We start from the raw sequence: 25,341 nt of genomic DNA, 5'->3' as shown, positions 1-25,341 counted from the left end.
ACCCACCCTCATTGCTATTTTCTAATAATATATGCATGCTGGGTGATTTTAGATGATATTTAGAGAGACAAGATAGTTGTAACAATTGCCCTTATAAGGAATTTAGAAATTTACAAAGCACTTTCATATATGTTTTCACATTTGAGTACCAAGCAATCCAATGAAGTAAGCAAGGCAAATGTCACAATTACCATGTTCATAGATGTGGAAACATAGTCTCTGCAGTTTTAACACACTTGCTGTTCCCAAAATGCTTTCAATTCATCATGCATGATGTAACAGAAATTATGTAACTGATTATGGTTGCTGGGTCAAATGCTTTCTTTTTTCTCAGGGGTGATAATGGTTTGCTCTACTTCATCCACACTTTGTCACCTGGTGATTTGTATAATCAACACCCACATTTTGAAATAGTACTGAAAAGAAAATGTACTTTGGTAACAGGAAGACCTGGGTTTAAAGAGTGGCACTAATCATTACTAGCTTTGTGGCTACGGGTGAATTACTTCATCTCTCATATCTAAATGCCTCCATTTTAAAAATTGGAATACTTTTTGCCAGGTTGCAAAGTTGTAAAGATTACATTATGTAATGCCTATTATTAGAATGCTTAGCATGCCAGCACATAACAGGTGCTCAGCCAATGCCGCATTTCATCTATAAATCCTACTTACTTCTAAAGGCTGAGGGCAGTTCCATACAATGCCCTCCCTAACTTCTCTCCTTTTTTCCAGTTTCACTCTATCCAACACCACTCAGAGCCTACTTAGTTGTTCTCAAATTGTTTTATATTCTGGTATTTTATGTTCATTCAATAAATATGTAGTGAATGCAAACTATTTTTTCAGACCCTGTACTAAACTCTGCATATAAAATAGTAAAGAAAACAGATGTGTTTCTGCCCTTGAGGAACTTTTTTTACTGTTTTCAAGCGGGAAGCAGATCACATATCAGTAACACACAGACACTTGTACAGTAATAAGGGGTGGTAAATGCTGTGAATGCAAAGACCAGGTTGGAACGTGGAAGACTATGTTTGACTGGGGTTGTGAAAGACATCCTCCTTGGTGTAACATTTAAGCACAGATGTGAAGGATCAGAAAGAGCCAATCATGTAAAGAAGAAAAAATAACATGTCATAGGGAGAGAACAGGTGTAAACAACTTGAAAAGCCAGTGTGGCTGGAACGCAATGAGCAAAATGTCATGGCGTGAATTGAGGTTGGGAGGTAGGCATGAACCAGACCACACAGAGCCTTTGACATAGGTTGGACCCTCCCAGAAGCAAGTCCTGAGACAAGTCTGAGCAGCCACAGTTTATTTAGAAGATATGGCAGTGGGACCGAGAAGAAAGAAAATGAAGCCAATAAAAGGTGTGTCATTGAACAGGCCGCACCTGCGTCTCAATCCCTCTGAGAAACTCCAAAAAGTAGTATAAGTAGAACACGCACCCAGGAGGCCGGGAAGCTGGGCTCTTTTATTTTTCAATGTATAATTTCATTACTTTTAAAATTGCAATTGTACGTATTTATGGAGTACAATTTGATGTGTCAATGCATATCTATGTTGTAAAATGATCAAATCAGGGTATCTAGCATATCCATCTCCTTATGCACGTATTATTTCTTTGTGATAAGGGCATTCAAAAGCCCCCCTTCTAGCTATTTTGTAATATACAATACCCTGCTGTTAACCAACTTCACCCCACTGTGGTTCCTCAAAAAATTAAATATACAACTACCATGTGATCCAGCAATCCCACTGATGGGTACATATTCAAAGGAAAGGAAAACAGTATATTGAAGACATATCTGTATGTCCATGTTTATTTCAGTGCTATTTACAAAAGCCAAGATATAGAATCAACCTAAGTATCCAACAGCAAATGAATAAAGAAAATGTGGTATATATACACAATGAAATACTATTCACCCATTAAAAAAAATGCTGTCATTTGTGACACCATGGATGGACATGAGCTCATTATTAACCAAATCCCTTCACTGTCAGGCATTAACTCTCTGTTACTTACAGCTGGCCCTGTGTAGGATTAGCATACTCGTGGCCAGAAAAACAAGCCCAAGAGCAGAAAGTTACAGGTGTACACATAAAACAGCCTTCAAACATAGAGATAAACGCTAAGGAGGCCAGGCACGGTGGCTCACACCTGTAATCCCAGCACTTTGGGAGGCCGAGGTGGGCAGCTCACCTGAGGTCAGGAGTTTGAGACCAGCCTGACCAACATATAGTGAAACCCTGTCTCTACTAAAAATACAAAAATTAGCTGGGCATGGTGGCACATGCCTGTAGTCCCAGCTAGTTGGGAAGCTGAGGCAGAAGAATCGCTTGAACCCATGAGGTGGAGGTTGCAGTGAGCTGAGATCGCACCACTGCACTCCAGCCTGGGCCACAGAGCAAGATGCCATCTCTCAAAAAAAAAAAAAAAAAAAATGCTAAGAGGATGGGATGGGGAATGAAAGAAGCCTTATTGAACACAGTATGCTAATTATAATAGAGAGCCATTGAAGGATTTTAACAGTAGTATGACATGACATAGTTCAGGTTGTTAGTTTTGTTTGCCCAGGTACTTTATAAGATCCTTGAGAACAAAGGACATACTTCACATTTCTTTAGCACTAACCACAGCAATGACACAGTGCAGTTTACAGATGAGGTACTGAATAATTGTGTTGACCGATTGTCCAGGAGAAAAAGCATATGACGAATCCAAGTTAACTGGACCAAAAAAAGATCAAATTAAAACTTTTACCTATAAAAATATTTAGCATCACTTCCTCTTTTTTAATTAGAAATTGAGATAGGATCTCGTTATGTTGCCTAAGCTGGTCTCAAACTCCTGTGCTCAAATGATCCTCCCACCTGTGCCTCCCAAAGTGCTGGGACTACAGGGGCAAGCCACCACTCTCAGCCTATCATCACTTTCTACTAACTCTCTTAAAGTAACCAGATGGTGCATGGACCACCTTGCAGGTGAGTTAGCTATTATCTGAACTATTGGTTTTAGAAAGAATTCAACCATTGGATGAGAGAATAAAGCCTGTTTCACTTATTCTGTTTTTTATTTAAGTCTTTTTTTTTTTTTTTTTTTGAGATGACTCTTGCTCTGTCACCTAGGCTGGAGTGCAGTGGCGTGATCTTGGCTCACTGCGACCTCCACCTCCTGGGTTCAAGCGATTCTCATGCCTCAGCCTCCTGAGTAGCTGGGAGTACAGGCATGTGCCACCACACCAGGCTAATTTTTGTATTTTTAGTAGAGACAGGGTTTCACCATGTTGGCCAGACTGTCTCGAACTCATGACCTCAAGTGATCCACCTGACTCCACCTCCCAAAGCGCTGGGATTACAGGCATGAGCCACTGTGCCTGGCCAAAATTTTATTTTTTATTTTACTTTTTTAGAGATGGGGGTTCTCACTATGTTGCCCAGGCTGGTTTTGAACTCCTGGGCTCAAGTGACTCTCCCATCTCAGCCTCCCAAAGTGCTGGGATTACAGGCGTGAGCCACCATGCCTGGCCCAAGCCTCTCTTACTCTCAGAAGAACAGAGTAATATTTTGAACAAAAGCACTGACTTTGGAGTCCCACCCAGAGCAGACAGGGCTTTGATCCTTAGCAATTATGGGGCCTTGAGCACGTGACTCAAGCTCATTAATCCTCAGTTTCTTCATCTGTAACATGGACATAGTAACAATGGCATTTACTTCAAAAGGTTGGTGTAAAGGTTAAATAAAATAATACTCTCTGCCCAGTATAGAATTAGCATTCATTACGTATTATTATCATTACTAATATTTTTACTTCACTTAGAGTTATTCTTTATTTTATTTTTTTTCTTTTTTTGACATTGCCTTTTTCCACAAGCTCTAACACTTTAGGTTATTCTGATAGGTTTTCCGGAATACAGATGTAGATTTACTATTAAGTTTAGGCCAGGACAGCTGTGGTGGCTCACACCTGTAATCCCAGCACTTTGCAAGGCCAAGGCAGGAGGATCACTTGAGCCCAGGAGTTTGGGACTAGCCTGGGCAACATAGTGAGAACCTGTCTCTATTAACAACAAAAAAAGTTTTGGCTAGACACATGGTCTGGAGGACCCTCTTGTCTGCCTGCACTTGTTTCTTTAAGCCTATTCTGCAGCAGGGAAAGATCTTCATTTCCAAGAGACGATTCTTTCCAGAAGTACACTTTCCCCCAGGAAATGGTGCTTACTAAACCTGTTTATGGAATGAACAGAAGTGTGTGAGATGCTACCGTGTGGCACCCACACCCTCGCCTTCCCACCATCTGCCTTGCTCTTGTCACTGATGCTCTCTCTGAGCCACCTGCTCCCTGGAGAATCCAGACCCAGGCGTGCAGTATCTTTATAGAGCACCTTTATAGGCTGCCTGCCGCAAAAGGCCTGGCCAGCTGGCACTGGACTGAACTGAGCTGCACTTGAGTATCCGTCTTTTCTCATTTGCATTTTTTCCTAATTTTGTTGAGATATGTTCTCTTTGTAGAAATTTGGAAAATGTATTAAAGTTTTAAAAAGCAGGATAATAAAGCTCTTTAAAAACCACGCTAGGCCGGGTGCGGTGGCTCACGCCTGTAATCCCAGTACTTTGGGAGGCCGAGGCGGGCAGATCACAAGGTCAGGAGATCAAAAAATACAAAAAAATTAGCCGGGTGTGGTGGCGGGCGCCTGTAGTCCCAGCTACTCGGGAGGCTGAGGCCAGAGAATGGCGTGAACCCGGGAGGAGGAGCTTGCAGTGAGCTGAGATCGCACCACTGCACTCCAGCCTGGGCGACTGAGCAAGACTCCATCTCAGAAAGAAAAAATAAAAAACAAACTCTAGGATATGGTTCCATATTTGTCCTACATGTGTTTAGTTGAATTTTTAAAAAATAACATTAGAATCAAGTGCTTTCATATTGTGTCTGAACTAAAACTCTTTACAATGTATTCTCCTTTTTTTCTTGCTCTCACCTATGTGCAAACAGAAATTGGGGGGTACTGTTGTCTGCCTTCCGAGTGTAGATATTTGTCCACCTTTGTACCTCCATTTCCTGGACACTCAAAAGAGCTGTCTCCCTCAACGGAGGGAGCCAATAGGCTGACAAGAACAGCAATTCCCAGATCAAGGTCAGAATGACACCATCGCTGGGGGCAGAAGGGCAGGTACAAACCCAGAGCTGGGCAAAGACCAACAGTCAGTTGGTGCCTATGTAAGGTGAGGAATTGTCAATTCATCCATCGCCTAAAGAATTGACACGCTGGAGGATTTGATGCTGTTGCCTTCTCATGGCAATTACGAATTCAGCTTGCAGAGGCAGCTTCAATTCCCTGGCTCAGGGGAGTCTTCCAGCCACAGCCTTGTCTAGTTGGGAACAGACATTCATGCAAATTGAGAGCAGCGAGTGACTTTTTGAGCGAATCTAAATAAAGCTGCAGGGGATGTTCATCTTACCTCACTTGATTAGAATGCATTTCAGGCTGCTAGGTCAGGAACTTCTAGGAAAGCTGCGGATGGGCTGCTGCTATTCCACTGAGGGGTTCAAATCAGCTGAGTCTAGGAGTCAGAAAGTGGAAATCGGGGCTTCTCAGCTCCACATCCTGAAGCGAAATAAATACATTACATTTATTTATTAAATAATAAAATTATATATTCTACATTGCTGAGAAATGATGGAGCAGAAGCCAATGGATGATGTACTTGGGATGCCAAGGAAAGACTAGCTGGCATTTGCAGGAGGGTGCTGGCATGTGCCTCCCGATGCCATTTTCAACTCAGGATTTACAGTGGGAACTGGGATATGTTCTTGGGGCTGCATTCAAACAGGAGAAAGCTCGCTGGAAATTGCCCTGGCCAGGGGACAGATTCACAGAGGAGATGAGGTTGGGACAGATTTCTAGCTGTCATTCTGCCTTATTCCTGCTGACAACAACTCCAGGAAGATGTATCTATCTTCGATTTCTAGTGTCTTCCAAACGCTCAAGAAGCTCTTCCTTAGCATAAATCCGAGTTTATCCTATTGTCATGTTACCTCACCCTGTGTTTATTTCCTCTGGACTATAACATTTCTTGGCACAAAAAAGTTGGTGTAAGATAGTGTGGTAAGCATGCTGCCGCTGGAATCAGACAAACTTGAACTTCAATCTCAGATTCTCCACTTGTTAGCCATGTGACTTCGCCAGCTTTACCTGGCCACCCTGCACTTCAGTTTCTTCGTAAGTGAAATGGGCATAACAATAACGCATAACTCTTAGAGTTGTTGTGAGAATTAAATGAGATAATATATGTAATGCTCCACAATTTAGAGGCTAGTAAATATCAGTTATAAATAAAATGTTTTTGAGAAATACACTGGGGAATCAATCAATCAATTAATAAAATAAAATGTTAATAGCAAACATGTATATGGCATTCGCAATGAACCTGGCACTGTAATCCAATTTTTAATGCCAGAGTATGAATTAGATTCTTTAGCCCCCGCCCCCCCCCCCACTTTTTTTTAGGCCAGCCTATAATCTTTATATGGTTTAGGGTTTGTTTTTGTGTTTTTAAGCCACTTCTTGATTTTGGAAAGTAGAACTTAAAGGAATCTAAGGTTCTTGTCAATTTACTCTAAAAACCAAAAATCACCCTCACTTTGTCTGTTTCAGAAAAATGATGAAATCTTTTTATCCCTTTTCCCTCTGGTCCAGAAGATAAAGACCAAAGCATTGGCTCATTAGGGATGAGATTTTAAAAAGCAGCCACTTCCTTACTCCTAGCTTCCACTTCAGTTACACACAAAAACAGGGCCAAGGGTGTGTCTCCTCTCTTCTGCATAAAAACAGGAGGCATCTTCTCCCTCTGAGATTTGATTCCTCTCTCAAGGCCTTCAAGGTCCTTTGGGATCGCTGACAATGCAGTTACTTATTTATTTGGCCTATATTTACACATCATAAATGCCAGTTGCAGAGAACCATGATGTTATTTGAAGTCAGCTTTGTCCTTTTATGAAAAAACTCTTCCCTGATTTTGACTTGTCTGTCCTTCACTTCTATTCACTGAGCCTTTTCTTGCCCCCTCCCCTACTCTCAACAATACTGAACTCCTTGTAATCCCCTCAAAGGAGGCCATATGCTCTACCTCCTTCTTTGCTCCAGGAAGAGAAGAATTCATTATCCTTGCCCCCATGCCCATATTCAGACCATAGCTGTGGCCACAGGACTCAGCCAGCTCTTCTTTTGTGGAGTTCATACAAGTCACTTTGTCACTCTTTCTGCACCATCCTCAGAGTTCTCTACCAGCTTCCCTATAATCTCTTACTCAGTGACATGAAAAATGGCTGTCCTCCCTTCTCCCACCATCACCATGGGGAATGCCAGTCATCCATGCCAATAATGCTTCCCATATTCTCGCCTCACCTGTTCTTTTTCTTTTCTTTTTATTCCAGAGAACTGCCAAACATCCAATAACTTTCAATCCAGTCCAGCAAAACATACGTGAGTTCAGTAAGGAATTGCTGACTTACTGACCTGGATGTGAACCTGAAATTTCTCCCTCTGTTTTGTTCCTTGGAATGCTATAATGTATCAGTGTTGCTTTTATTGCTTTAAAAAAAAAAAACTAGCAGTATTATTTCCTTCTTGAAAAATAACTCAAATTTGTAGAGAAATGTATAAACGTTAACAATTATGTATTCCTGATGTCCTGAACTCCAGTGCCCTCCACCTGCAATGCACCTCAGTCACTTAGCAAGAACTCTAAAACACAGACTTGTTTATCCTTCACCATGGCTCAAAATTAAAGATGCCAACCCCCAAATATCCTCTCTTACCATCATCAACTTTCCTTCCTCCTCACTCAATTGCTTGCCAGCCCTAAAGGAATTTCTATTTTTATTTTCACCATCAGTCACACTATGATCCTCTATTCTCCTTTTCTATCACATCTATCAGGCTTGGCATATTATTAACCATTTCACAAACATATTCACTACCACCCTAGGATGGCTCCTGTATTAGTCTTTTATCATACTGCTATAAAGAACTGCCTGAGACTGTGTAATTTATAAAGGAAAGAGGTTTAATTGACTCACAGTTCAGCATGGCTGAGGAGGACTCAGGAAACTTACAATAATAGCAGCAGCAAGGCACCTTCTTCACAAGGCAGCAGGAAGGAGAATGAACGCAGGAGGAACTACCAAGCACTTATAAAACCATCGGATCTCCTGAGAACTCACTATCGTGACAACAGCATGGGGGAAACCACCCCCATGATTCAACTACCTCCACTTGGGCTCTCCCTTGACATGTGGAGATTATGGGGATTACAATTCAAGATAAGACTTTGTGTGGGGACACAGCCAAACCATATCAGCTCCATACTTTGTATTTCTCCTGTTCCACCTTGCCAAGTCTGCCAAGTCTGCAGCCTTCAAGAATGGTTGCAAACTGTTATTGGAGAAAATTGTGAAACTGTTTTAACTGGATCCACCCTGAATCTGTTCTTTGTTGGGTTTACTGATGCTCACTGCTTTCCTTCACCTTTAATCAATCCATCATCTCACTTCTCAGAGATTTTTCCATCTCTCTCTTATTCTGCACAAGGCCCTGATTCTGTTCAGCTCCCCACTCAAAGCAGATGACTTTATTTCCTGTTTCACTGAGACATATTCTTTCACATTTGATAACTTCAAATTATTTTCTTTCCACTTCAGCATCTCTGTGTATCTTTCCTCTTTTTCCTCCTCCTCCCTTAAATCTGAGGTTAATCCCTTGGGCATTGCTCTTGATTCAAGTTCCTTCTTCCTCCTTGGAACTGTGCTCCTCCATCAGTTACCTCGCTTCTGTCACGTCTTCCAACTTTCCTTCTGAGTTAATGTCTCAGCTTTTGTCTATATAACCTTCTCTAAGGAAACCCTTACTTATTCCAAAGTCTCATCATTTTCCAATCTCTCTTCCATTCCCACTATCAGAGGCTTTGAAATTATAGTTAAACCAATCACATCCACTAGGTTTGCACCAACACTTCCTACTTAACATCTTCCATTATGTAATTGTCCCTCACTCCCTCCAACTACAGTCCTCCTAAGGTCATCAGTGATTTCCTAGTTACTAAGTCTCCTAGCCAATTATTCCCCCAATCAATTCTCTGCTGCAGAACTCCCTGCTGACATGGAACATTCTCTCTCTTTACTCCCTAATGCAGCACTGTTTTGATCTCCTCCTGTGATTTAGTCTGTTCTCACATTGCTGAGAAAGACATACCCAAGACTGGGAAACTTACAAAAAAAAAGAAGTTTAATGGAATTACAGTTCCATGTGGCTGGGGAGGCCTCACAATCATGGCAGAAGGCAAGGAGGAGCAAGTCACGTCTTACACAGATGGCAGCAGGCAAAGAGAGAGCTTGTGCAGGGAAACTCCCCCTTATAAAACCATCAGATCTTGTAAGACTTATTCACTATCACGAGAACAGCAGGGGAAAGATCCACTCTCATGATTCCATTACCTCTCACTGGGTCCCTCCCACAACACTTGGGAATTCAAGATGAGATTTGGGTGGGGACACAGCCAAACCATATCATCCTGTCACTTTGATCATTTTTTTTTTTCTGTCTCTGTTACTGGCTCTACTGCTTCCTCTCTCTCCTAAATTCAAGTATTCTCAGAATTTTTTTTTTAAGACAGGGTGTCTCTCTGTCACTGAGGCTGAAGTGCAATGGTGTGTGTAATCATGGCTCACTGCATCCTCAGCCTCCCAGGCTCAAGCAATCCCCCAACCTTAGCCTCCTAGTAGCTGGGACTATAGGTGAGTGCCACCACACCCAGCTATTTTTTTTTTACTTTTTGTAGAGATGGGGTCTCACTATGTTGCCCAGGCTGGTCTCAACCTCCTGGGCTCAAGTGATCCACCTGCCTCAGCCTCCCAAAGTGCTGGGATTACAGGTATGAGCTACTGCGCCTGGCTCTCAGACTTTCTATCTCTTTATATTCTCTTTTAAATATCATCCATTTCCATTACTTTGATTATCACTGTGTATGGATGACTCTCAAATCTGAATTGCCAGCCCTTATTTTTTCTGAGGACCTGACTTAAATTTTCAGACAATCTATCAGTATCTGAAACCCAAAATATGCCAAACAAGATCTGTCACTTTTTCCCCCAAATCACCAATCCTGCTATCTTCTCTGTAACTTCCATATGCTAAATGGCATAACTTTTTATACATAATGTGGTATCAGTAGTATAAAAAGTTTTCCCAATCTACCACAACTAGAGTGACATTTCCTCTTTTGCCTCATATCTTGTCAGTTGCCAAATCCAATGTATTGCACCCTCACATTTTCTTTAGGATCAGATGTCTCCATTTCACACTGCCTTACACCAGGTTCTCCTTCCCTCTTACTATGGCTACTGCAAACATTTGTCCTAATTTTCTTCATTCCATGTTTCCTATTCTGCCAGATTAATTTTTCCTAACTCATTTCATATCACCTTACTCACAGCTTCCAGTTATCTATCAAACTCAGTCCAAACTCCTTAATAAGCATTAAGACTACTTACTTATCTTTCCAGCATTAATCACTATTATTTCTCTAAATGTTTCCAATGTTCAGATAAAGTATATCATCTACTTTCCCCAGCTCAGACCTGAAACTTTTCTGCTTCTATGCTTTTGTTGGTGTTTTTTTTTTTTTTTTTCCTGCCAAGAATGTCATGCTTTTACATCTTGTAGAAATCCTATCCTTGCTTCAGGACCTGTTTTATTTTACTTTTTTAATTTTTATTTTTTTAGACAAGGTCTCATTCTGTCACCCAGGCTGGAGTGCAGTGGCCTGATCTCAGCTCACTGCAGCCTTGAAATTCTGGGCTAAAACAACCCTCACACCCCAGCCACCCAAGTAGCTGGGACCACAGGCATGTGCCACTATGCCTGGCTAACTTTTGTATTTTTTGTCCACATGGTGTTTTGCCATGTTCCCCAGGCTGGTCTCAAATTCCTGAGTTCAAGCAATCTGCCCACCTTGGTCACTGTGCCCAACCAGGACCTATTTAAAATACACCTTCTTCATGTATCTTTTACTGTTTGGGGGTATAACTTGTCCTCTGATCCCATATATCTTACCTTGATCTGCTCTGTATCATTACTATTTGTGAATGTACCACCTTGTCACAACTGGTGTGTTGTCCTCACTGTAGATTATGAATGTCTTTATACCATTTTCCAGGTGTTTTGCTTCCTTCTGCAGGCCCTTCAGATAAAAATTTTCCTAATTTCCCTGGGAAATTCAAAACCTTCTTACCCAGAGAAAAATGTATTTATGTTACTCATCCCCACCCTCCTATACAGGTTTCTCATTCACTTAGGAGGTGAGTGAGTTCCTGTTGCCACTCCTTAAAATGTGGAGGACATAGAAAAAGTGGGGCCATCTTTACCACAGTAGCAAGGGGGAGTGTGTTTTCAAATCTTCATGTTGGGATTCTGAATGCAATTTTTTGCTCTAGAGGGCAGACCACAGCCTAGTGATAGGGACAGACCCCAAAGCATCCAGTTACAAGCTGTTTGACAAAAATAGGAGTGTGTGCTGTGGGAGGTGTGGGAGGTGTCACCTTCAGGGAGTGGGAGCAGGGAAGAATAGGTCTGATAGCAGGATGAAATAATTCATCTCAGTCAGGCTTTTTTCAGCATGCCTCATTAATCATTCTGAAATACAAAGTCCGGCACTATGTCTTACCCAAACATTAGGTATAGTCATGTTGTCTTGCAAGTACTTACTGAAATGCAATAACTCTTAGATTATGTTTCTGTTTCAGATAGCCTAGTTAAAGAGGCCCTTCTCTTTCCTCTTTTCATCCTGGGATTGGTGTACAAGGCCTTTCCTGGCCATATGGCTGCTGGGAAATCTGGGTTCATGAGAGTGGTGATTGAGAGAAATCAAAGAATAGAAAACGAAGAATGGGTGGCTCTGCCACATATAAGTTAAATGACCAAGTCATTGAACTTCTCTTGAGTTTAATTTCCTAAAAAAATATATAAATAAAGGTAGCAATAGTGCCAACTCTTTATTTATACAGAAGGGAAATAAACTAATATTTATTAAGTTTATGCTAAGGGCCAGGCATTGTGCCAGGTGACATACATTTAACTTATTTAATCCTCATAAATAACCACAAAATAGGTAGTATTAATATTCTCATTTTATGTCTGAAGAAACTGAGGCTCAGAGGAATTAAATAACTTCCCCCAAGTAACAAGCAGAGTGGCCAGGATAAATCTGTGTGGCCCAAAGGTATCACTCTTTTCCATTGCTCTATTCAGCTACTCCAAATCACAATCTTACTTGAAAATGGCAGTGTCACTTGGTGAAAAATGCCCCAAATTAAGAATCATGAGAGTACCAACTGCATCAAGAAGGTGAGTCTCTCAAAACAGCCAATAACTCCCAATCTACCGTTCCTTCTCTTTGGGAAATTCTACTTATCCTTTCCAGGTAATTCTCAAATGTTAACTCTTTTGAAGTTTTTACAACAGTCCTCTCCCCAGGCCCCAAAGCTATGACTTTATCTTCCAGGACACCTGTATACAATAGCTCTTACCACACTATTTCACAGTTATTGTTAAAGAAAATTAAAGCCAGAGACTAAGACAGTACCTGGCATACAGTAGGCACTCCGTAAAAGTTTTCTGAATGAATGAATGAAGTGTAATAGTACACAAGTCACTTAATCTCTCTAGATATCAGTTTTGCCACCTTTAAAATAGATTAATAGTCTCTTATATCTCACAAGTATAACATGAAAATTAAATAAAATAATACATTGTGTGATATGGTTTGGCTGTGTCCTCACCCAAATCTCATCTTGAATTGTAACTCCTACAGTTCCCATGTATCATGGGAGGAACCCAGTGGGAGGTGATTGAATTATGGGGGCATCCTCCAGACCCCAGAATGTTCCTGCACTGTTCTTGTCATATGAATGAGTCTCACAAGATCTGATGGCTTTAAAAATGGGAGTTTGCCTGTGCAAGTTCTCTCTGACTGCTGCCATCCATGTAAGACGTGACTTGCTCTGCCTTGCCTTCCACCATGATTGTGAAGCCTCCCCAGCCCTGTGGAACTATAAGTCTAATAAACCTCTTTCCTTAGTAAATTGCCCAGTCTCAGGTATGTCTTTATCAGCAGTGTGAAAATGGACTAATATGGTAAATTGGTACCAGTAGAGTGAGATGTTGCTGAAAAAATACTTGAAAACGTGGAAGCAACTTTGGAACTGGGTAACAGGCAGAGGTTGGAACAGTTTGGAGGGCTCAGAAGAAGATAGGAAATTGTGGAAAAGTTTGAAACTCTCTAGAGACTTGTTGAATGGCTTTGACCAAAATGCTGATAATGTTATGGATAACGAAATCCAGGATGGAGATGAGGAACTTGTTGGGAACTGGAGCAAAGGTGACTCTTGTTACGTTTTTGCAAAGAGACTGGAGGCATTTTGCCTCTGCCTTAGAGATCTGTGGAACTTTGAACTTGAGAGAGATGATTTAGGATATGTGGTAGAAGAAATTTCTAATCAGCAAAGCATTCAAGATTTGACTTGGATGCTGTTAAAGGCATTCAGTTTTGGAAGGAAAGCAGAGCATAAAAGTTTGAAAAATTTGCAGCCTGATAATATGATAGAAAAGGAAATTCCATTTTCTGAGGAGAAATCCAAGCTGGCTGCAGAAATTTGCACAAGTAGTGAGAAGCAGAGTATTATTTCCCAAGACAATGGGAAAAATGTCTCCAGGGCATGTCAGAGGTCTCCATGGCAGCCCCTCCCATCACAGGGCCTGAGGCCTAGGAGGAAAAAGTGGTTTCATGGGCTAGGTCCAGGGTCCCATGCTGTGTGCAACCTAGGGACTTGGTGTCCTGTGTTCCAGCTGCTCCAGCTGTGGCTGAAAGGGGCTGATGTAGCGCTCAGGCTGTGGCTTCACGGGGTGCCAGCCCCAAGCCTTGGCAGCTTCCACATGGTATTGAGCCTGCAAGTACACAGAAGTCAAGAACTGGGGTTTGGGAACCTCCACCTAGATTTCAGAGGATATATGGAAATGCCTGGATGTCCAGAAAGAAGTTTGTTGGAGGGGTGGGGCTCTCATGGAGAACCTCTGCTAGGGCAGTGCAGAAGGGAAATGTGGGGTCAGAGCTCCCACACAGAGTCCCTACTAGGGGACCATCCACCTGAGATGGTCCCCTACCACAGATGGATGCGTGAGCCACTGTGCCCAGCCCCAGATCACTTCCAATAGTAGAAATGGAAATAAATGTGAGCTTGGAAAAGATCAATATAAACAAGAAAGATAATTATTTACCCAAGTTTTGGTATATCTGAGTGATGGCAGTTGTAGTGGTGGTGGGTTAAGTCATGGAATAAATGCTTAGAAAGGGAAAATTGTAAGGAGTGCTTCCTACAATCATGCAGAGGAAATGGGACACCACCTGTCCTGGAAGACAAGGCCACCATCCTCCAGACCCCAGAATGGTAGATCCACTGACAGCTTGCACTGTGCACCTGGAGAAGCCACAGACACAATGCCAGCCCATGAAAGCAGCTGGGAGGGAGCCTGTACCCTGCAAAGGCACAGGGACAGAGCTGCCCAAAATCATGGGTACCTATATCTTGCATCAGCGTGACCAGGATGTAAGACATGGAGTCAAAGGAGGTCATTTTGAAACTTTAAGATTTGACTGCCCTGCTGGATTTCTGACTTGCATAGGGCCTGTAGTCCTTTGTTTTGGCCAGTTTCTCCCATTTGGAATGGCTGTATTTACCCAATGCCTGTACCCCCATTGTATCTAGGAAGTAACTAACTTGCTTTTGATTTTACAGGCTCATAGGCAGAAGGGACTTGCCTTGTCTCAAATGAGACTTTGGACTATGGACTTTTCAGCTAATGCTGAAATGAATTAAGAGTTTGGGGGACTGTTGGGAAGGCATGATTGGTTTTGAAATGTGAGGACATGAGGTTTGGGAGAGGCCAGGGGGCAGAATGATATGGTTTGCTGTGTCCCCACCCAAATCTCTTATTGAATTGTAACTCCCACAATTCCCATGTGTTGTGGGAGGAACCCAGGGGGATGTGATTGAATTATCGGGGTGGGTATTTCCTGTGCTGATCTTGTGATAGTGAATGAGCCTCACGAGATTTGATGGCTTTAAAATTGGAGTTTCCCTGCACAAGCTCTCTGGCTGCTGCCATACACGTAAGACATGACTTGCTCCTCCTTGCCTTCTGCCATGATTGTGAGACCTCCCCAGCCATGTGGAACTGTAAGTCTAGTAAACCTCTTTCTTTTGTAAATTGCCCAGCCTTAAGTATGTCTTTATCAGCAGCATGAAAACAGACTAATACATAGTGTGTCTTAAAAATAAAACTTTTATATTAGATAAGGCTAAACAGTTGCTTACAGAAAACAGAAAAACAACTAAGAGGTTTTCATTCATGTTAATCCATGTGAGATCTCCAAATTTTAAGCCACTAAAGAAAAAGAAAGAAAGAACACAAAACATATTGGATTTTCCCATGTCTATTTTCTTAGATTTTATACTTTCCCATCATACTAGAAGTTTTATGAGTAAAGGAATTATTCCTACTTTTTCTCACACATAAATACACACAGCACACTCATTTGAGAACTGCACAACATACAACAAGTCGTTAACTTCCTGGCTGATGTGCACATGGAAGTGTCTTTCAATGATGAAGATCTTAAAGAAAGATATTAAGATCTTAAGGCTTTTGGAGACAAAAAATCGGGTTTCAATTATGGTTCTGCCCATGCACTTGAGTGACTAAGTCATTTAACTTCTCTTGTATTTATTCCCTCAAAAAAAAAAAAAAAAGGAGAATTCTAATAGTGCCTACTTTTTAAAATTGTTAGAATGATTAAATAAATTTATCAATTTATCAATAATATATGCATATCATTGTTCTGGGGCCAATGCATGCCCTTAAATATAATGATAATGATGAAAATGATAACAGATTAATGATAGATTATGAAATCTGATTATTTCCCATTATGCTGAAGTTAACAGCTGAACCTATCTCTGTAAGGATTTTCAAAAATTATCTAAATAGGAACTGAACACTTCTTGGTTTATAGGACTTGACAAAATCCAAGACACACTCGTATTATCTCCCTTGTGTTTCCAGCAACTCTGGGAGGCAGACAATTAGAGAGAGAATTTGTTCAGAGAGATTAGGTGAAAAGGTCAATACTATACTATCTCAGAGCAGCACTAAGCATGGGACACAGGCCTCCTGTCTACCACCTGGGCCTCATTTTGTGGTTTCATTTTCTTCTTCAATAATATTGCTTATAAACATTGAGCCAATCAGGGCTCAATGTTGCTGTTGCCCAAAACTTCAGAACAACAACAGGACTTTGATCAGCACCAAAGATAATGACTGTGCTTATTTCTACAAGACATCTTGATATGATTTGGTTTGGTGTCCCCACCCAAATCTCATCTCAAATTGTAATCCCCACATGTCAAGGGAGGGACCTAGTAGGAGGTAATTTTATCAAGGGGGCGGTTTCCTCCACCCTGTTCTCGTGATAGTAAGTGAGTTCTCACACAATCTGATGGTTTAAAAGTGTGTGGTGGTTCCCCACCCCACTTCCTGCCACAATGTAAGACGTGCCTTGCTTCCTCTTTGCATTCTGCCATAATTGTAAGTTTCCTGAGGCCTCTCCAGCCATGCAGAACTGTGAGTCAATTAGACTTCTTTTCTTTATAAATCATCCAGTCTCAGCCAGTTCTTTATAGCAGTGTGAAAAATTAAACAATACACATCTTTTCTTTCTGCCTATCCTAAGAGCTTCAGCCATATGCATGCCAGAAATGCATTAAAAAATTATGCCATGCTAATAACAATACTTGAAATATATTATAACTTTGCTTCTGGGTAGCATAAAGTACTTTATCACTGATAATATTTTCTTTATTTCCATTTACACGTTTGGGTGATCAAAACTAAACATAAATAGTGCTCTGGCTGAGGCAGAACCATGGACTTTCTAGAGATTGGTCAAGAGCAGATGGCATTTCTTTTGTGCACAGGGTGTTATGGAGGTGGGCAGGGCTCTTCTGGAGGTCAGGAAAGTGTTGGCTTCCACAATCAGTCAGGTGACATCCAATTCATTTCAACAAACATTTTTTGGCCCCATCTTACCTGCCAGGTTCTGTGCCACTTGCAAATCCAGGAAGGAATTGCATAATCTAATCATCATGTCACTACTTCCTATTCTAATCCCAAACTTCCCTTGCCTGGTGACAACACCACACAGCTGGCTGGCAGGATGAGGGAATGATTTGGAAGAGCCTGATATCTCTCAGTCCCATATGTGTTCTTTGGCCACAGTTTAAAATGAACATATTTCTTCCCTTTCCTTGTCCCATGGGGTGTGCACTATTTTTCAAGGGGACATCAAATGCTAAGGCTATAATAATAATGACGGGAAATATTAATAGTGGGGAAAAGTTTGATAACTATGAGGTACATTTCTTTACAATTAAGTGTAATTGGAACATGGTGGACAAGACAGAGAGTGGTAGAAATGAGTGTGGAGAGATAGCCAGGGCACAAGGCCAACATTAGGCCGTGATGACAAGTCTAGATTTTATTTCAGTGTAGTGAGATGCCATGGAAGGGCTTCAAGCAAGAGAAGTTCCCATCTTTTAGAATACAAAGACTGTTCTGTCTACTCTTTGGAGAATAGAGCATATGGTTTCACCCATTAACTGTGAAGGGAGAATGATTATTAAATTGGGAGGCCAAGCCAACAACGAGAAAGGATTGAAGCCAAAATGGCAGAAAAGAGGAAGGGAGAGCTTAATTTAAATGATTTTAAAACTCTCAGAACAAGGCCAAGAGTACTTCAGGGAACTTAAGGTACTTGCAAAAGTGACTGAGAGTGACAGCCAAAAATCAAGGGAAAGAGCAGGAGAATGAAAAGACTAAATGCTCCTATTTTCAATACAGGAGAGGGAAGAAGTGGTATATGGAAAATAGAGGTAAAATCCTCACAGTGACTATTTACAATGGGGTTGATAAACAATTAGAAAACAACATTATGAATATTAGCAATTCACGTGAATAGACATAAGAAAAATTTTGTAAAGCTGAGCCAATTCCTGCTGTGGTAGTTGATAAAATTATCAGACTGAAAATATCTCCGTCTGTCTGTGTATTTCAGTCTTGGTAAGGCTTTCAATAAAGTCATAGAACCTCAAAGACGATAGGAACTTTAACATAATCTATTCCAAATTTCTAACCTTTATAGGTTTTCCTTCCTAAACATCCCAGCAGTTGTTTGGATAACAACTGCTTGGACGTAATGAAAGGTAATTTGTCCTACTTTGGAAAGGTTTGAAATGTATTGCTGAAAATCTGTTTCTGTGTTAGTGTAAGCCATTGATCCTATTTCTTTCCTGTGGATGTCTAGATGTCTAATTCCTCTCACAGATTCCTTTTATTCTAAATTTTCAGAATGTCTCATGCCGTACATATAAAAAATAGGGAGCTATGTTTGGGTTTTATGATTGAGCAACTGTTCTAAAGAATTTTAATTAGGCCAGGTGCAGTGGCTCATGCCTGTAATCCCAGTGCTTTGGGAGGCCAAGGCGGGCAGATCACCTGAGGTCAGGAGTTTGAGATCAGCCTGGCCAACACGGTGAAACCCCCTCTCTACTAAAAATTCAAAAATTAGCTGGGCGTGGTAGTGGGCACCTGTAATCCCAGCTACTTGGGAGGCTGAGGCGGAATAATTGCTTGAACCTGGGAGGTGGAGGTTTCAGCGAGCCGAGATCACACTACTGCACTCCAGCGTGGGCAACAAGAGTGAAACTCCGTCTCAAAAAACAAACAAACAAACAAAAATGTTAATTAGTAGCTCATTGTCAAGGTAGAATGAGGTCTTTAGAAACAAGCCATAGGACTATCTCTTCTTTTTTTCTATTGGTTCTGTTTTTAAATATCCATGTGTGGATCATGTGATTGTCAAGCCTAGAGATGAAACAAGGGTAAAGAAGAGAGATATATTGGGTGATTGAATCTGAATTCAATAAAAGTATTAACACAATGTGATAACTGGTTGAAACTAATAAATTTTAACAGCAATAAGTGCAAAGTTTCATAATAAAATTTCCAAAATTGCCTGTACAAGACATAATGACTCTGCAACAAGTCAAGTGAAAAATACTCAGGGATTTTAATTGAACATAAGCTGATTATGACTAAGATGTGGCTGTAAATGTATTTGACTAGTTATATCCTTCAAAGCAAATGTAGCCATAATTCCACTGGATTAATGCTGGTCAGACCACACAGGGACCATCAGTTCCTGTTCTGGACGTCACTTGGAGAATCATGCTGAGAAACTGAAAATCCTCCTGAAAAAGCAGCCAGGGTGGTACAGGATTGGAAACTACTAGAAAATACATTGGAAGAAACTAAGGAAGAGTAGCCACAAACAAAAATGTCTTAGGGCGGATGTGAGGAAGCATAGCTCTTTTAAAGAGAAAACAGCATTAGGGCCACTTAATGGAGTTTGGAGGGGGAGGAGGAGTGTACGGAATTCAACTGAACATAAAGAACTTCCTTAAGCATCAGAAGAGGTGAACTTGTGATGTAGAAAGTTCTCATCACTAAAAAGATCAAGGCCAGGCGCGGTGGCTCATGCCTGTAATCCCAGCACTTTGGGAGGCCGAGGCGGGTGGATCTCCTGAGGTTGTGAGTTTGAGACCATCCTGACCAACATGGAGAAACCCCATCTCTACTAAAAATACAAAATTATCCGGGTGTAGTAGCGTATGCCTGTAATCCCAGCTACTCAGGAGGCTGAGACAGGAGAATCACTTGAACCCGGGGGACGGAGGTTGCGGTGAGCCAAGATCGCGCCATTGCACTCCAGCCTGGGCAAGAAGAGCAAAACCCCGTCTCAAAAAATAAATAAATAAATAAATAAATAAATAAATAAATAAATAAGATCAAGACCATTCATCCGAAATGTTCTTGGGGGAAGTCACAAATTGGAAAAGCGGTTGAATTAGGTCAACTTTAACTTCCCATCCAAATTTAACACAGTATATATGCTTCAAGGCGTAGTCCTCCAAACAGCACAGAGTTTATGGCCTGGTGGCTCCCTGCCCAGGAAGATCCGATTGGGGACATTCTGTTACTCTGTGAGATGTCAGGAGGGAGCATTTCCTGCTTCTGGTCCACTCACCGTCAGCTGTTGCTCTGCTATTCCATTTTGGAATATCAGCGTTAAGCTTCCCCTTTTGGAAAGAGCAGAAGAGGAGAAAAAGGAGGCTGAAGGAGGGCTCTTGGATTACTCTTTTACTTCAGTTCCAGGCATTCCTAATCTGTTATGTCAATTTGAGTTTATAGTTGAATGCAAAGTTTCAGGTTTCCCTTCCAGAGATGGGGCGGGGGCACTCAAACAGCTGCTAGGACTAGGGAGAGGCTAATAGTTGGAAGACGCCAAACACAATCTATCTGCTTTATTAAAAAGGAGTAATTAAAGGAAAAGGGAGAACTGCAAAGAACCTGGGGAAGGGAAGAGGAGTCCTCTTGGGCCCCCCCTCCCCTTGCGCTGACATTTGGATCACCTCACTGAGTGATGAGGTGAAGACAGGAACAGGTGCGCCTCATCCCTACCCCATTTGCCCTAAACAGGGATTATCTTGCTGAGTTTGCTGTGTCCGGGGCCAATTAATCAAGGCTAGACAAAGGATAGACAGAGAGAACTGGAAGGCATGGGGTCTGGGAGGCGAAGCCAGGAACCGCGTACGGCGCGCCTTGCAGATGACATCATTGCCTGAAAGAGCTCTGGCCCTCCTCTTCCCGGAGCTACACCCGGCAAGTCCGTGCGGGAGCGGAGTGGGTTTGCCTGGAGGGCGTGAGCCGAGGGCGGCGGTGCGCCCGAGCTCGGGGGAGGTGCGGAGGCGCGAGAGGGAGACCTGGAGAGACCAGCGAGCGCGCGAGCAGAGATCTCCGGGCTGGAAGTGTCTGCGCCGCTCCCGGCTCCGCCCCCGCTCGGCGCGGCGCTGGGCCCTGGGAGGGGCACGCCCATCAGGGGGTGGGGAGTGTGCACTAGGGGGAGGGTCCGGGGCGGCGGTGGGGGCGGAGAGCCGCCTGCGCATGTCAGGGCTGACAGCACACACGGCCTGGGGGCCTAGAGAAGGGTTGCTGATCACCCGCCACCCAGGGTCGGGGCCCCGCACCATCCGGGGGCGAGCTCCCGGGAAGGGGCTCCCCCTCTACACCCACCCCCCAACCTCTGACATCGCTGGCCGAACGGGAGCTGCCGCTTCCTTCCCGGCCCCGCTGCACCTCCCCAGGGAGCCGAGGGCGGGCGTGGACGGGACCGACGTGGAACGCATTCTGTAGCCCAGACGGGCGGCCCCGGCGGCTTCGGGAGTGGGGACACGCCCAGCTGGAGAAGCAGTTAGGGCGGACGAGGCAGGAGCCGCGGGGCTGGGAGGATTCCAGTCGGAGAGCAACCGATCCTGGGGAGGCGAGAGGTGAATCAACCTGGACCCTTCGACAGCCTGGCTGCTAGGCCAGCAGTGCGACTCCCTTCCGAGCTGAGCTTACCCTGGGCGCAAACGAGCGAGGCAGGGGAGCGAGTGGAAGCTGGAGTTCCGGGGTGGGCGGGGAGGCGACTGTCCGTGGTGCTGAGCGCCGGCGAGAGCGGGCGCGGAGCGGCTGATCAGCTCCCTCGAATTGGGGAGGTCCAGTGGGGTCGCTTAGGGCCCAAAGCCCCCGCCCGGCTCCAAAAGCTCCCAGGGCCTCCCCAGGCACCGGTGCTCGGCCCTTCCTTCGGTCAGAAAGTCGCCCCCTGGGGGCAGTTCGTCCCAAAGGGTTTCCTCGAAAGAATCTGAGAGGGCGCAGTCCTTGACCGAGGGAATCTCTCTGTGTAGCCTTGGAAGCCGCCAGCCCCAGAAGATGCCTGCCTTCAATAGATTGTTTCCCCTGGCTTCTCTCGTGCTTATCTACTGGGGTAAGTACCAGCACCTCGCCATGCCGGATGCAGGTAACAGTAATAATGCTAACAATAATAACACATTGATGTCTTTGGTGACAGAAAAGAGCTCTGGCTGGCTTGCCTCTGTGCATATCTGCCAGACATGGAGATGGCAGGGGTTCCATGAGAGCTGGGATTTTGAGATGGGAAAGGCGCCTCCCCACCGCCCTTGCCCGCTATTCTCCAACCTCCTTTGGTGGTTCTTCCGCCCTTCCTCCAGTTTCCTGATCATTCCAAAGTATTTTTTCCCTTTCCCTTTGCTGAAAGGAAACGCAGTCACGTTCACGAATAAAAACCTCCTGTGTGGTTACATTTTATTTCTCATCAAGGAGTCCATACTCCTGGAAAGCTTACTGGGTCTTCAAATTCGTTTCTGTATATTAAAAAAAAAACCATAAAAGCTGGATGCATGAATTTTGAGAGTGAAAATACTTTAGTTGCTCATCATCTTCTTAATTTTAACAAGGAATGGGAAGAAAACAGGCTTCGGCCATTTACTGCTATATATTAAATAAATAGGCAACTGTGAAATGCATCTTTCTTTTTCTTCTTCTTTTTTTTTTTGGTTTGTTTGTTTGTTGCATGAACCTGTGGAACTAAGATGCTTTGGTGTTTGGGGAGGAGAGCTGGGTTTTTGCCTTCAAAGGTGAATAGATTCTTGCTTGTCAGCTGTGAGAAACTGAGGTGACCTTCCCCCTCCAAATAAGGGAATCTTACACTTGGAACAGTAAAGGCTGATGAGAGTGTCAGAGACGGTCTTGGAGTGCCTGAATGTGTGTAAAGGGAATTGATCTATGTGATAATGTCTGATTGTGTGATTGAGACAATGTTTTACTGTATGTAAATATATTTCAGTGTCTGGATGTGTGCACTAGCATGTGTGTGAGCATGTTGGCATAGACATCTGAATGCATGGGTGAGTGTAGTAGTATGTGTATGGCAGGGGTGGGGGTGGTAGTTCTGGGCATCTCTGCCTTGGTGTCTATGATTAGATCCTCAGATAAAATATAGGTTCTCTTCAGCAGACAGATTGCTTTACATGATCTTATCTACCTTTCTCCGTGCTAAAATCAATACACAGGGTAATTGGACACAATTGTACCCACCTGCCTCCCTGAAACGAGGCATGTGAGCTTATGTTCCCATGGTTGGCATGAAACTCATCCTGCCTATACGGTGGCAGACATGCTGATGGGAGCTGCCTCTTTGCTTTAGTATTACTTTTTCAAGCCTCCAGGACTAACTCTAGCTGCCAGCATTATCTGGATTTTGCATGTGACCAGAGGCAGAGCCAAGCTTCCTGTCAAAATGCCTGATGAGACGGACTAGGAAGGTTGAGGAGGGAGGTAATGTCAGCCCCAAGGGCGGACTCATCACCAGCCATCCCCAGTAGAGTAGACCAGACCTGGAGATGGAGCAGCCATAATACGTTGCCAATGATCTCACCTGCCTTGAAGATTAAGGCTGAAATTTTCTCAGGGGAGGCTAAGGCTGGGGACATGAGGCTTAGAAGATGTTAGCCTGGCCAGATAAAAAGAGCGTCGGTAAAGCTGAAGTTGTAGATAAGGGTTGGAGTGAGACTCTACAGAGACTTTCTTCCTAAACTCTAATCTAAGATTTTGAGATCCCTGCCTGAATTCCAGTGGAGGGAGAGAACATACTATCATCCAAGAATCTTTTAACTAGAACTTGTGCAACCTGCATTGGAGTCTCAGCTTTGCCACTAGCTTACTATATAACAACCTTAAAGTGCTATCTGGTTCCTTCTGTGTAATGTTTGGAAGTTGGCACGGGTGATATCTAACATCCTTTTCAGCTCCACAGATGAATGGTAGAGAAATCTTTGAAAAATATTGCTAGAATTGACAGAGTGCCCATCCCCTCCCCGACCCCAAAAAACTTTGGAAGAAGTGTACACAGTATGCCCATCTTTGCCCATTCTCAGTTTCTTTGCAAACTGAGTGTTGTCTCACCAAACTGAAAAGCTGTGGAAGGGAAAGAGAAGTGGTTCAGGACACTTGGTTGTTAACTGTAAGAAAAACAGCTTCCCTTCGCCAGGCGCAGTGGCTCACGCCTGTAATCCCAAAAATTTGGGAGGCCGAGGCGGGTGGATACCTGAGGTCAGGAGTTCAAGACCAGCCTGGCCAACACGGCGAAACCCCATCTCTGCTAAAAATACAAAAATTAGTCAGGCATAGTGGTGCGTGCCTATAATCCAAGCTACTAGGGGGACTGAGGCAGGAGGATTGCTTGAACCTGGGAGGTGGAGGTTGCAGTGAGCCAAGATCGTGCCACTGCACTCCAGCGTGGGCAACAGGGCGAGACTCCGTCAAAAAAAAAAAAAGAAAGGAAAACAGCCGCCCTTCACAGATACAATTTCATTTGATTTGCATGCAATTCCAATATTGAACAATAATGCTGGGTTAGATGTGTTCCCCCTTCCAAAGTTGATTTTTAAATATGATGTACAATATGAAGGGAAAGAGTCTTTCCATTTACTTTCTGCATGCATGAAAAAAAGTTTCCTTATTTCCTTTGTTAAAGCATGTAATAATTTTTATTTTTAAAAGAGATTTAAAAAATAATTATTTTTTATTAAAAAATACAATAAAATAATAATAATTGTATTAAAAAAATTAATACAGACGATGTCTCACCATATTGCCCAGGCTGGTCTCTAACTCCTGGGCTCAAGTAATCCTCCTGCTTCAGCCTCCCATAATGCTAGGATTATAGGCATGAGTCACCATGCCCAGCCTTTAAAATAAATAAATAAATAAAACCCTATATTTGCCTGTGCATCACAGTTTACAATGTAATTTTCAATACATTGCTTGTTTTGGTCCTCATGTCTATCCCTGAGGTAGTCAGGGGAAAGAGTGCTATTTCCAGTTTAGAGATGAGAAAATGAGCTCGGGGAAGGGAAAGGACTTGCTAGAGAACCCTTGTTTTCTGATTTCAGTCTTCCAGTGCTCCTTCTAGCACCTCTCATGGACACATGTGCTACTATGCACAATCGCCAGGAGGGCACCTGTCCTCCCATTTCTCTTCTGAGCTACCGTCCCATCTCTCCCCAACACCATCACCTGTCCTAGGGCCTCACTCACTAGCACCTAGTACCTTCTCTGCCCTTCTTCTCCAGGCCTGCCCTTCTAGTTGCCCTGTGTGTTTTCCTCTCTTCCCCTGGTGATCTTTCGTGCATCCTATTCAAGGCCCTAAGTGACCAGCTAAATTGACAGACCAAGTCACGTCAGGGTGTCAGCATCTAAAAATAACCTCA

At 43.1% G+C, this 25,341-nt stretch overlaps 1 protein-coding gene and 1 long non-coding RNA gene across 2 annotated transcripts in view; one reads left to right on the top strand and one right to left on the bottom strand.

Annotated features, from left to right (window-relative positions):
* Window positions 1–1,142: 1,142 nt before the first annotated feature.
* LOC117975058 (uncharacterized) lies at window positions 1,143–8,392 on the bottom strand. The gene is made up of 3 exons (XR_004665292.3): window positions 8,086–8,392; window positions 5,466–5,611; window positions 1,143–5,375 (listed from the first exon to the last, which is right to left on the bottom strand). It is a non-coding gene; the product is annotated as an uncharacterized LOC117975058 (long non-coding RNA).
* A 13,113-nt stretch (window positions 8,393–21,505) lies between these two features.
* SCN3B (sodium voltage-gated channel beta subunit 3) overlaps window positions 21,506–25,341 on the top strand; it is a 25,100-nt gene continuing 21,264 nt past the window's right edge. Inside the window, exons 1-2 of the mRNA XM_003819961.6 lie at window positions 21,506–21,558; window positions 21,958–22,037. Coding sequence (XP_003820009.1) covers window positions 21,983–22,037 — 55 coding nt within the window. The 5' untranslated portion in view covers window positions 21,506–21,558; window positions 21,958–21,982. The remainder of the gene's footprint in view (window positions 21,559–21,957; window positions 22,038–25,341) is intronic.

This window comes from Pan paniscus, chromosome 9 (assembly GCF_029289425.2).
Source record: "Pan paniscus chromosome 9, NHGRI_mPanPan1-v2.0_pri, whole genome shotgun sequence".
NCBI classification, from domain to species: Eukaryota; Metazoa; Chordata; class Mammalia; order Primates; family Hominidae; genus Pan; species Pan paniscus.
The sequence above is the reverse complement of the archived record's forward strand: the minus strand, read 5'-3'. Positions and strand labels throughout refer to the sequence as shown.